At 42.3% G+C, this 12,898-nt stretch overlaps 1 protein-coding gene across 1 annotated transcript; it reads left to right on the top strand.

The window, feature by feature from the left end:
- The first annotated feature begins 291 nt into the window (after positions 1-291).
- On the top strand, positions 292-8,820 carry timm21 (translocase of inner mitochondrial membrane 21). Its single transcript, XM_028005844.1, has 7 exons — positions 292-371; positions 2,740-3,168; positions 3,352-3,414; positions 3,750-3,847; positions 4,299-4,372; positions 4,500-4,605; positions 8,510-8,820. Exons 2-7 carry the CDS (start codon positions 2,874-2,876, stop codon positions 8,600-8,602), a joined length of 729 nt encoding a protein of 242 aa, XP_027861645.1. The 5' UTR covers positions 292-371; positions 2,740-2,873; the 3' UTR covers positions 8,603-8,820.
- Positions 8,821-12,898: the final 4,078 nt, after the last annotated feature.

Consider the following 12,898-nt stretch of genomic DNA (forward strand, 5'->3'; position numbering starts at 1 on the left):
CTTCTTTCTCTCCTGTGGCTCCATATTCAATAATTTCTTTCTGAATAAACCCACTATTCCTCTTCTCCATATGCCCAATGCATCGCAGCCTTTCCTTTCTAATATAGTCTCCAAACCACTCAGCCTTATTTCTAATTTGTGTCACTTCCGATAGAAATTGTGAAAATAATCTAAATTCGGTCTGCCCCCTTTCTTGTTGTTAATGGCATCGTCATTTGAATCCTTAATCCCAGATAAATAAACATATCTATTTTCAGTTCATCTACTTCTTCCAGATCATCCTCCAGTCCAGTAGGTGGCGATATGCTTCCTCCAAATAAACCCAAATATGGGAGAGTAAGGGCACGTCAAAGTCATGCGCCCTGCTTTCTGAATTGTTTGACACAAATCCTACAAGTTATAGACCTATTGCGTTAACTTCACATATATGCAAAATAATGGAAAGAATGATAAATGAAAGATTGAGTTATTTTGTGGAGAAGAAGGGGTATTTGAAAAAATTTCAAAGTGGATTTAGGAAAGGTAGAAGTACTATGGATCCTATTTTGTGTTTAGAACATGAAATCAGAAAAGGGCAAGTTAATAAGGAGAGTGTGGTGGCGGTTTTCTTTGACATAGAGAAAGCTTATGATATGATGTGGAAAGAAGGGTTTTTAATTAAATTAAGGAAAATGGGGGTTAGAGGGTCAATGTTTAATTGGATAAAAGATTTTTTACATAATAGATCTATACAAGTAAGGATAGGTCAACAGTTGTCAGAAAAATGTTTTGTTGAAAATGGAACTCCTCAAGGAAGTATTGTGAGTCCTTTGTTTTTCTCTATTATGATTAATGATATGTTTGACAATTTGGAGAGTGGTATGGGTTGTTCATTATTTGCTGATGATGGAGCAATTTGGAAGAGGGGTAAGAACTTGAAATTTATAGTTAAGAAATTACAAGAAGCAATATATAGTATAGAAGAGTGGTCATATAATTGGGGTTTTAAAATTTCAATAGATAAAACAAAGACCTTATTTTTCACTAGAAAGAAAGTATCTAATGATTTAAAATTGTATTTGTATAAACATGATTTAGAAAGAGTAAATGAGTTTAAATTTTTGGGTTTGTGGATGGATGAAAAACTTACTTGGAGTAGACATATTCAAAAAGTAGTGGATAAATGTAAGAGAGTTTTAAATATTATGAGGTGTTTGGTGGGAAGAGAGTGGGGTGCTGAGAGAAAAGCATTGAAAATAATATATACGGGTTTAATAAGATCTGTATTAGACTATGGTAGTCTGGCCTTTGGATCAGCATCAGAAACACTTCTTAAAAAATTAGACATTATTCAGTATCAAGCTTTGAGGTTGTGTACAGGAGCCATCAGAACAATTCCGATCTCAGCTTTGTTAGTTGAAATGGGGGAAATACCACTTTACCTCAGAAGATTACAGTTAAGATTATCTTACTGGAGTTATTTAAAGGGTCAGTATGAAAATCATCCATGTCAAGAAATTTTAAAACCTAGCTGGGAAAAGGGGAAAAAGACTTTAAAATCCTTTGGTTGGGAGATAGAGAGGGACGTGAAAGATTTTGATTTATCATCTATAAAAATGAGTGAAACTGTTCCATTATCACCGGTCCATCCATCTCTGTTTCATGAAATCATTGTGGATTTATCTTTGTTGGAGAAGAGGAAAAAAGGAAATATTTTAGAATCATACTCAGTGCAAGCATATATAGAAAATAAATACTTTAATTATGTTCAAGTGTATACAGATGCATCTAAAAGTTTAAGTAGCAACAATGGGGTGTCGTTTATCGTTCCAGGATTTGGTATTAAAAAATGTAAGAGGATTTCTGATGACGTCTCAGTGTTTACAGGGGAAATGATGGGAATAATTCTGGCATTAGGATGGATTGAAGAGGTTCGTCTTCTGAGAAGTTTAATTTGTTCTGATTCAAGTTCATCATTATATTCAATTAAACGTAATCAGTCTAATAGTAGGCCAGACCTGTTATTTGAGATTCAGTTAATACTTTATAGAATTCAGGCCATGGGATTAATTGTCATTTTTACATGGGTTCCATCGCATATAGGAATAAAAGGAAATGAGTTGGCAGACAAATATGCAAAACAAGCTTCAAAAAACAGTTCCATTGAGATAATGATTCCTTTTAGTAAAGAGGAAATAAAATCTATTATAAAACAAAAGGTTAAGGAAAGATGGCAGAAGCAGTGGGAAGAAGAAAGAACTGGTAGATGGCTTTATTGTATTCAAAGGACAGTTGGTGCAATGAGGGCAACAGAAAGAAGTAGAAAAGAAGAAAACATTATATCCAGATTACGTTTTGGTCATACAGGTTTAAACAGTACACTATTTAAAATGGGGAAACATCCATCAGGTAATTGTGATCTTTGTCTTCAAGAAGAGACAGTAGAACATGTTTTATTGTTATGTCCAAAGTACTCCGAGGAGAGAAGGAAATTAGAATATAGGCTTCTAAAGAATAAGTTACAGTTAAAAATATCAGATATTTTGGGATATTCTTCTTCCTCTGAATATTTATGTTATTTCATAAAATTTCTTAAGAAAACTAAACTGATAGAAAGGATTTAGTGTTTTTTTTTTTGTTTTTTTTTTTTTAAGTTGCGTCCTGATCCACACTCCATACCAGTAGGTGGCGGTAATGCACACCATTAAGTTGCTTGCCAACCGCCATTAAAAACAAAAAGAAGAAGAAGAAGAAGAAGAAGAATTGTTTGACACTATGCGGTTGAGGTTGGAGTAGTTTAGTTTGTATCCATGTCATAATAATATACTTTTACGTAGTTATTCAGGGCGGTAGTGTAATTATCTCTCCTTTTTACTGGCTTCCCAACAAGAATAATGATGGCTTATGCTCACATTTTGAAAGTCCTGCACAGACGTCTGAGACAAACCGCGACACAACTCTGCGTGCAAAAGTGCTACGTTGTTCACACGCACAGGGCATTATGCACAGCACCAGCATTTGTCCGTCTCGGGACAAAGATTTCGTCACTGGACTGTCTCACTGCAAGTCAGAGACACCAAGTTGCGTCTGTCCATTGTACAGCCAGAAACAGAAGCAGCCCCGAAGACAGAGGCAAGTCTGTGTCCAGGTATCAGAGTGGGACCCCTAAACCTTCAGCTGCACAGAAAGGTATGCAAGGCGACGAGAAAATGACCGTTCTTTATCAGTGGTTTCTGTAAGCTTAGTAGAAACATATTTTGTTCAGACTAAATGCTCTTTACTGCATCCCACTGAATACATTATAGCTCGACGACATTCTGTAGACTGGATCTGATAATCTGCTTTTAACCTCCTGTCCTATGGTTACTGCAGTGAAAGACGCTGGAAGAGATTTCACCTACTTGATAGTAGTTCTCATCGGGCTGGGAGTGACAGGTAAATGAAATGGTTCTTTTTCAGTCTGGGAAATTATAGAAACAAATACCCAGACTTTGTTCACTTTCTTATTATGTGAATATTACATCCATCCATCCACTAATCCATGTGCATTTATCCTTTATTCATCTATCAATCTGTCTGTTAAGCATCAGTCCCATTCTGTTATCCATCCATTTTTTTTTAGCATCAATCTATTTTAATGAGAACACATGGAATTAGGCTATTGAAAGCCCTGTGACCATGCTTTATTAATGTCACGTAAAATATTTTTATCTAAATCATTTCAATTGAAATACCAGTGAGCTTTAGTAGATTGTGCGTTTCTGTTTTAGGTGGGCTGCTGTATGTGGTGTTTCAAGAACTGTTTTCTTCCTCCAGCCCAAACAAGGTCTACAGCAGAGCTTTTGACATAGTCAAATCCCACCCAGAGGTGAGAATATGGCTGCGCTCAAACTGTGACAATGAGTTGCCAATGTGCTGGCTCCGTTTGAACAACAACTTTAAAATCGCAAAATATGCTCCACCATTACCATCAATGTTTACTTACTTCCGCAAACACTGAGTATGCTTACTCTGTGTGACATTACTTCGTCCTCTACTGCGCATTATCAACACTTTTAGGTTGTTTGCAGTTCCCACAGGAGATCACATACAAGTCAGATATATTTGGAAATATTTATTGACCACACACAAAAATAATGGATTTCACAAAAAATTGGGATCAAGCATTGAAGCCTGGAGTGTGAATGTAGCATAAGACAGTAGACAGCTGAGAACCGACTGCATCTCCCACTATAACCAAAGGTGGGGATATTTTGTTGTTTGTTCAGTTCAGACACATGTAACCTACTCTGAAACATTTAAATTAATCTGAAATGCAGGTGATTGGTGCCTTTGGCGAGCCAATCAAATGCTATGGTGAGACCACCCGTCGAGGAAGGAGGCAGCAAGTCAGGTGGGCTTTAATATCAAACATTTTCTTAAAATATCTTAGGAAGGTTGTTTATGAGGCTCTCAATAGAGAACAGTGTCTTTGTGGTGGCTTCACTGTAACTTTGTGCTTGCTTCTGTTTCCGACTCAGTCACGTGGAGTACATGAAGGATGGACTAAAACACATGAGACTTAAATTTTACATTGAAGGCTCAGAACCGGGCCTGAAAGGAACGGTTCACTCGGAGTCAAAAGAGGTGTGTACTTTACATGGCAAAATTATTCATACTGCTTCATACTTTTACACATTTTTCCAGTTTCAAAACTACAGATTTGAATGTTATTTTCAATTTATGTCCTAGACAGACAAAACGTTGTGCATAATTCTAAAGCCTAAGTAAGTTGACCTGTGGTTTGAACAATTTTATAGCAAAGAAAAGTCTGATAAGTTATTCAGCAGGCGCAGTGGATAGGTAATGTCTGTGAACAACAGTTTCTAAATCTTGCCAGTTTCTCAATATAATTTAGCACTGACCTTTGGGCTTATTCTATTGATTCTCACGCTTTGATTTATGCTATTCCTCTGTAGCTCTGGTTGTATGTTTAGACTGGTCCTGTTAGAATGTGAAACTGGTCTTCCATCCATCCATCCATCCATCTTCTTCCGCTTATCCGAGGTCGGGTCGCGGGGGTAGCAGCTTCAGAAGGGAGGCCCAGACTTCCCTCTCCCCGGCCACTTCTTCCAGCTCCTCCGGGGGAATCCCGAGGCGTTCCCAGGCCAGCCGAGAGACATAGTCCCTCCAGCGTGTCCTGGGTCTTCCCCGGGGCCTCCTCCCGGTGGGACGTGCCCGGAACACCTCACCAGGGAGGCGTCCAGGAGGCATCCTGACCAGATGCCCAAGCCACCTCAACTGGCTCCTCTCGATGTGAAGGAGCAGCGGCTCTACTCTGAGTCCCTCCCGGATGACTGAGCTTCTCACCCTATCTCTAAGGGAGAGCCCAGCCACCCTACGGAGAAAACCCATTTCGGCCGCTTGTATCCGCGATCTCGTTCTTTCGGTCATGACCCAAAGCTCATGACCATAGATGAGGGTGGGAACGTAGATCGACCGGTAAATCGAGAGCTTCGCTTTTTGGCTCAGCTCTCTCTTCACCACGACGGACCGGTACAGCGCCCGCTTGACAGCAGACGCTGCGCCAATCCGCCTGTCGATCTCCCGCTCCCTTCTTCCCCCATTCGTGAACAAGATCCCGAGATACTTAAACTCCTCCACTTGGGGCAGGACACCCCCCCTGACCCGGAGAAGGCACTCTACCCTTTTCCGGCTCAAGACCATGGCCTCGGATTTGGAGGCACTGATCCCCATCCCGGCCGCTTCACACTCGGCTGCGAACCGATCCAGCGAGAGCTGCAGATCACGATCTGATGAAGCCAAAAGGACCACATCGTCTGCGAAAAGCAGAGATGAGATCCTGAGGCCACCAAATCGGATCCCCTCAACACCTTGGCTGCGCCTAGAAATTCTGTCCATGAAAGTGATGAACAGAATTGGTGACAAAGGGCAGCCCTGGCGGAGTCCAACTCTCACCGGAAACGAGCCCGACTTACTGCCGGCAATGCGGACCAGACTCTGACACCGGTCATACAGGGACCTGACAGCCCGTATCAAAGGGCCCGGTACCCCATACTCCCGGAGAACCCCCCACAGGGCTCCCCGAGGGACACGGTCGAACGCCTTCTCCAAGTCCACAAACACATGTAGACTGGTTGGGCGAACTCCCATGCACCCTCCAGGACCCTGCTGAGGGTGTAGAGCTGGTCCAGTGTTCCACGACCAGGACGAAAACCACACTGCTCTTCCTGAATCCGAGGTTCGACTATCCGACGGACCCTCCTCTCCAGGACCCCTGAATAGACCTTGCCAGGGAGGCTTAAGAGTGTGACCCCTCTATAATTGGAGCACACCCTCCGGTCCCCCTTTTTGAACAGGGGGACCACCACCCCAGTCTGCCAATCCAGGGGAACTGCCCCCGATGTCCATGCGATATTGCAGAGTCGCGTCAACCAACACAACCCTACAACATCCAGAGCCTTAAGGAACTCCGGGCGGATCTCATCCACCCCCGGGGCCTTGCCACCGCGGAGCTTTTTAACCACCTCGGCGACCTCGCCCCCAGAGATTGGAGAGCCCAACCCAGAGTCCCCAGGCTCCGCTTCCTCAGTGGAAGGCATGTTGGTGGGATTGAGGAGGTCTTCGAAGTACTCTGCCCACCGGCCCACAACGTCCCGAGTAGAGGTCAGCAGCACACCATCCCCACTATAAACAGTGTTGGTGCTGCACCGCTTCCCCCCCCTGAGACGCCGGATGGTGGACCAGAATCGCCTCGAAGCCGTGCGGAAGTCTTTCTCCATGGCCTCTCCAAACTCCTCCCACACCCGAGTTTTTGCCTCAGCAACCGCCCGAGCCGCATGCCGCTTCGCCCGCCGGTACCCATCAGCTGCTTCCGGAGTCCCACAGGCCAAAAAGGCTCGATAGGACTCCTTCTTCAGCCTGACGGCATCCCTCACCGAAGGTGTCCACCAACGGGTTCGAGGGTTGCCGCCGCGACAGGCACCGACAACCTTGCGGCCACAGCTCCGATCGGCCGCCTCGACAATGGAGGCACGGAACACGGTCCACTCAGACTCCATGTCCCCCACCTCCCCCGGGACGTGTTCGAAGTTTTGCCGGAGATGGGAGTTAAAGCTCCGTCTCACAGGGGATTCCGCCAGACGTTCCCAGCAGACCCTCACAACACGTTTGGGCCTGCCAGGTCTGACCGGCTTTCGCCCCCGCCACCGGAGCCAACTCACCACCAGGTAGTGGTCAGTGGACAGCTCCGCACCTCTCTTCACCCGAGTGTCCAAGACATACGGCCGCAGATCCGATGAAACGATGACAAAGTCGATCATCAAACTGCGGCCTAGGGTGTCCTGGTGCCAAGTGCACATATGGACACCCTTATGCTTGAACATGGTGTTCGTTATGGACAATCCATGGCGAGCACAGAAGTCCAGCAACAGAACACCGCTCGAGTTCAGGTCGGGTGGGCCGTTCCTCCCAACCACGCCCCTCCAGGTCTCACTGTCGTTGCCCACGTGAGCGTTGAAGTCCCCCAGCAGAACAAGGGAGTCCCCAGGAGGAGCACTCTCCAGTACCCCCTCTAAGGACTCCAAAAAGGGTGGGTAATCTGAACTGTCGTTCGGCCCGTAAGCACAAACGACAGTCAGAACCCGTCCCCCCACCCGTAGGCGGAGGGATCCTACCCTCTCGTTCACCGGGGTAAACCCCAACGTACAGGCGCCGAGATGGGGAGCAACAAGTATGCCCACTCCTGCCCGACGTCTCTCTCCCTGGGCAACTCCAGAGTGGAAGTATGTCCAGCCCCTCTCAAGGAGACTGGTTCCAGAACCAGAGCCATGCGTCGAGGTGAGACCGACTATTTCTAGCCGGAACCTCTCGACCTCACGCACTAGCTCCGGCTCCTTCCCCACCAGAGAGGTGACATTCCACGTCCCAAGAGCCAGTTTCTGCAACCGAGGATCGGACCGCCAGGGTCCCCTCCCTTGGCCGCCACCCATCACACAGTGCACCCGACCCCTTTGGCCCCTCCCACGGGTGGTGGGCCCATGGGAGGGGGGGCCCATGTTTCCTCTTCGGGCTGAGCCCGGCCGGGCTCCATGGGTAAAAGCCCGGCCACCAGACGCTCGCCATCGTGCCCCCCCTCCAGGCCTGGCTCCAGAGTGGGGCCCCGGTGACCCGCGTCCGGGCGAGGGAACACCAAGTCCAAGGTTTTCCTTCATCATTGGGGTCTTCGGGCTGCACTTTGTCTGGTCCCTCACCTAGGACCTGTCTGCCTTGGGTGACCCTACCAGGGGCATGAAGCCCCAGACAGCATAGCTCCTAGGATCATTGGGGCACTCAAACCCCTCCACCACGATAAGGTGGCAGCCCATGGAGGAGTGAAACTGGTCTTATCATATAAAATCCTAATTATTTAGAATAAAGATTCTGTTTATAACATGACAATGTGTAAAAAATATATATTTTGCAAAACACTAATGAGAATATTCTAATTTTATATTTATCTGGTTCTTGACATCTGTTTTGTCATTTTCAGAATGCTGAAACTGGAAAATATGAATTTCGCTATCTATTTGTGGACGTAGACACATACCCCAGGAGGAGCATTATTGTGGAAGACAACAGATGAGAAAGATTTCATGACTTCTCAGCATTTAAAAACAGGGAAATGGTGTCTAACTAAAATGCAGGCATTTGTGTCCATGGATGAAAAACTTCTTTATTTTTTGCAAAATTTGTGATTGATTGAAAGTAATTTTTCTTGTAGCAGTATAACAAAGTCAGTTGTATTACAAATAGAAATTGTTTTGGATTGTAATATTAAAATATGTTTCTTTTTTCATCTAATTTGTTGTCCGTGGTTTTAGATTATTTTGCTCCAGCTACATTTTATGTAGAGTTTTTATATATATAAAGGCCTATTTTTTTTTTTTAGTTTTTACAGCAAATACTTTTTTAAAAATTGTGAAATTGGTAGGTTAGCAGTGTATGATTCTGCATTGTTTTGAATAGTTTGGTGCATCTTAATATATTGACCACCAGATGGAGACACAAAATGGAAACACTGTGTGTTGTGTTCTTTATTTATTTTATCTGTTTATCATGACAATATTTGAGTTATTTTTTTTTTTTAATTTAATATAACTTAACATATTGCAACTAATTTTTCCTGTAAAGTATGGCCATATATCCTCTAAATATTTCTGGATGGCTACTTTTATTCCTGCTATGGCAATGCAGGAGATTATAAACTGCATGGATCTAAATAGTCAGTAATTACTCAAATTGTGTTTTTTTTTATTATTATAAATCTTACTGATACTCTATAAAAAATCAGGGTGAAGTGTCTTGGGTTACAACAACAGAAAGTTTAAACTTACAGAAGATAATTTCCAAAACAATGTCTACCAATGCTTTTCAAAAGAGAAGTCTGTTAGTACTAAACTATTTTAAAGTTGATTTTACGTGATGACTGGAAGTGAAAAAAATCATAATGACCCTTCAAAGTAATGTATGCTTAGACTTATCAAAATTTGTCTTTTGATTACATATTTACTCCCAGTGAAACGATGAAGTACCACTGAGATTACAGTGATACTTTATAGAATCTAATAGGCCTAATTCAAAAGCCAACAACTTGCAAGCACCAGAAATATTTTGGCAGGAGTTTTCCATATTTGCCACATTTACGGTTTGTCAGTCAAATTGTCCAAATGAAATTGCTACTAACTCCGTCTCCAAGGGTTTTAGTTGTTGTTGCTGCTGCTATTTTCTAATGAACAGCAATCAAACTTTATTTGCTGTGTTGGCATTTTACGGTCAGGTGTAGCTCAAAAGTGCTGCACAAATATTAAAAACAGCTGAACAAACAAAACACTAAAATAGAGAAGTGTGTTGAATCATTTATAAATATTGCAGAACTGAAGAAACACAATCATGTAGTGAGAAACATCAGAAAGTATATGTAAAAATGTGATGAAGTCTCTAAGTTAATAAATCATAAAGACAAATGCATAAAACAAAGTACGTAGTGATAATTAGACTTAGACTGACTTTATTATCATTTTGTATACAGAACGAAATTTCGTTGCATACGGCTCAGGACAGTGTTTTGAGCTTTCAATGTTGTGAGGTTACTCCAGAATAAAATAAAATACAGTATAAAATATGAATATAAATATAGAATATAAAGTGCAGAAATGACAGTAAAATATAAGTTATTTAGCTCTGTACATGTGCAAGGTATAAAGTGGAGACCAGATTTTTAAGTGCAGTCCAGTTAAGAGTTCAGCAGTCTGATGGCAAGTGGGAAAAAGCTGTTTCGGAACCTGGTGGTCCTGCACCGGATGCTGCAGAACCTCTTTCCAGAGGGCAGCAGGGAGAACAGTCTATGGTGGGGGTGTGAGGGGTCACTGATGATGTTTCGGCCTCGGGACACGCAGCGCTGGGATGAAATGTCCTGGATGGAGGGAAGGGGGGCCCCGATGATCCTCTCTGCTGTCCGCACCACTCTCCTCACGTTCTTCCAGTCGGAGGCGCTGCAGCCTCCACACCACACAGAGAGGCAGCTGGTCAGAATGCTCTCTATGGTGCTTCTGTAGAACGTCTTGAGGATGGGCGGGGACAGGTGGGCTCTTCTCATCCTCCGCAGGAAATACAACCGTTTCTGTGCCCTCTTGGCCAGAGACGTGGTGTTCACAGTCCAGGTGAGGTCGTTAGTGATGTGCACCCCCAGGAATTTGGTGCTGCTGACCACCTCCACAGCCGAGCTGTTGATGAGCAGTGGAGCGTAATTGTAATATTTGCACATGTATATTTATTTAGTCAATAATAAAAGTTGTTGAAATTGTTGGAACACAAAGTAGTTCAACACAAATATGTAATCAAAAGTCAGACTAAAACCTGACACTTGAAAGCCTCTTCTATTTAGAAAGTAAAGGAAGAAGCTAGTTTTATGCAATGCTCTGATGGGGTTTTTGATCAAGTCCTTAAAACATTTTTATGCACTTTCTTATCTGTAGTTCTTTTTTAAATGATTATTCTGTTGGTTACAAATATGGAAGAAAAAAAATCAGAAAGAAAATACGCAAACCGTATACTGTCATCCATGTACGGCATGGATGACAGTATCTTTATTTATTTATTTAGTCTAAAGCAAAGACTACCAATTAATTCGTACTGAGAATTTGGTTTGTGTGAAGGGGGAGCATCTTACTGGAAGCGCGAAATCAACACCCGCATTAACGACGCCCACCTGGGTAACTGAAAGCAGCACAGAACACAGCAGGATGTGGTCAGTCAGTCTGCGTTAGCTCCCACTGCGCTCAGTCTACTTAAGTTCTGTATTTAACCCGAATTCAACGAATAGCTCGCCCAATTGATAGTACATGGCATGTTATGAACAACGGAGAGGCGTATTTATCAAACAGAACAGTTTTAGTCATTGTTTTGCGCTCGGAATAAGTGACTAAAGCTGCTGTTGCTTTGGCCTGCTACGCGGATATCCTAGCTAAAACTAGCAGCAGCCTCTATTGGCTCCTGGAGCTTCCTCACCCGAAATAGAAAGAGAAATGGCACACCTTGCTAGCCAACTCAGGTGGACGTCTCTTTCTCTTTAAGGTAAGTTTACTTCTGTACTAAATTTGTTTCTAATTTCACAAAGGACTTTTGATGTTTAAATTTGTTTATGTTTAAAGTTTCAGAAACGCTACAACATGCTTGAGTCTGCTAGCAGCGAAGTGAACTGACGTGACAAATGTTGCTTCCTTGTAACCAAAATGATTCGTGTCTGCAGGGAAAGTTGTGTGGTTCTTCAGTAATGAGACTCTCCTCTGAGTTATAAACGTCTTATGAAATGGAGCTTTACTGGTATATGTAAGTGGATTTTTATTTTATTTATTTTTTCAATAGCTGTGTGTTTATTTCTTTTTGACTGTACACTGATTACTTTCTACTCAGGTACCAACAGTGTGTCCCTTTTCGTTATACTGTAGTCATACTGAAAATTTTGGTATCTGCTATTTATAAGTTAAAAATGTATTATGCGCTTTAGCTATCATTTATTGCTAAAAAAATGCTTAAAAAATCTTACGGATACAGTCCTGAAAACAACTGTTCATATTCTGATGAATAATTCCTTGTCATTTTTATTTTATGTTTGACTTGTAATAAGTATTAATGGACCATATTATATATATGTATGACAAAGACGAACAATATTCTGGCCTGAAAACAAGAATACATTTAAGATTATGTCAGTTTAGTTAATATTACAAATATAGATAATCAGGTTTTGTTGGAATGTTGTACGTTTTTAATACATTACTTTCAATAGATTTCTCTCATTAGGTATTCTATAGTATATATACAGATTATTTGATTTCAGAAAGTTATGTTAAAATGACCTCAAATGGCAGGACTCTACCCTCTTAAAACAACTGCAGTCAACAAAACACCATTGTAAATTATGAAAGCTCGATTTTATGAACCTTCAAATGATTGTTGTGTTTGCTGTACTCATTTACACAGAAAAGCTCTAATTACATGTGAAACAGAGGTAGGAGGTGCTGCATCACAGATTATATTCCCTTCTGAGGTGTGCATGGAGTACAAAAAACGTAAAGCAAACAGGGCAGCATTACATGTTCACTTCTCGGTTTGTGTTTCACACAAGAAGCTCATTTGTGCTGCACTGCCCCCAGCCTAAACATAATCGCCTATCAAGCAGTTCCTGACTTTAACAAACTAACACAAAGGAAACATTGGTCTCAGTTATTTACAAAATACTTAAGAAAAAATGTAGATACAATTTCTATATAATTACCAAAAACATTGCCTCAGATACTCCTCAAAAGGGATGTGCAATTAAAAAAATGGTTGAAGAACCACCATAGAAAGTGAAGAGGACAAAAAATGAACTGAGAGA

Source organism: Xiphophorus couchianus, chromosome 21 (assembly GCF_001444195.1).
Source record: "Xiphophorus couchianus chromosome 21, X_couchianus-1.0, whole genome shotgun sequence".
NCBI lineage: Eukaryota > Metazoa > Chordata > Actinopteri > Cyprinodontiformes > Poeciliidae > Xiphophorus > Xiphophorus couchianus.

What these genes read in the sequence shown, in the direction of transcription:
- timm21 (XM_028005844.1), top strand. Translation starts at nt 2,874, where the DNA reads ATGATGGCTTATGCTCACATTTTGAAAGTCCTGCACAGACGTCTGAGA. An exon ending in ACCTTCAGCTGCACAGAAAG is followed by an intron (nt 3,169 to 3,351) that starts GTATGCAAGGCG and finishes TGGTTACTGCAG; the next exon opens with TGAAAGACGCTGGAAGAGAT. An exon ending in CATCGGGCTGGGAGTGACAG is followed by an intron (nt 3,415 to 3,749) that starts GTAAATGAAATG and finishes TTTCTGTTTTAG; the next exon opens with GTGGGCTGCTGTATGTGGTG.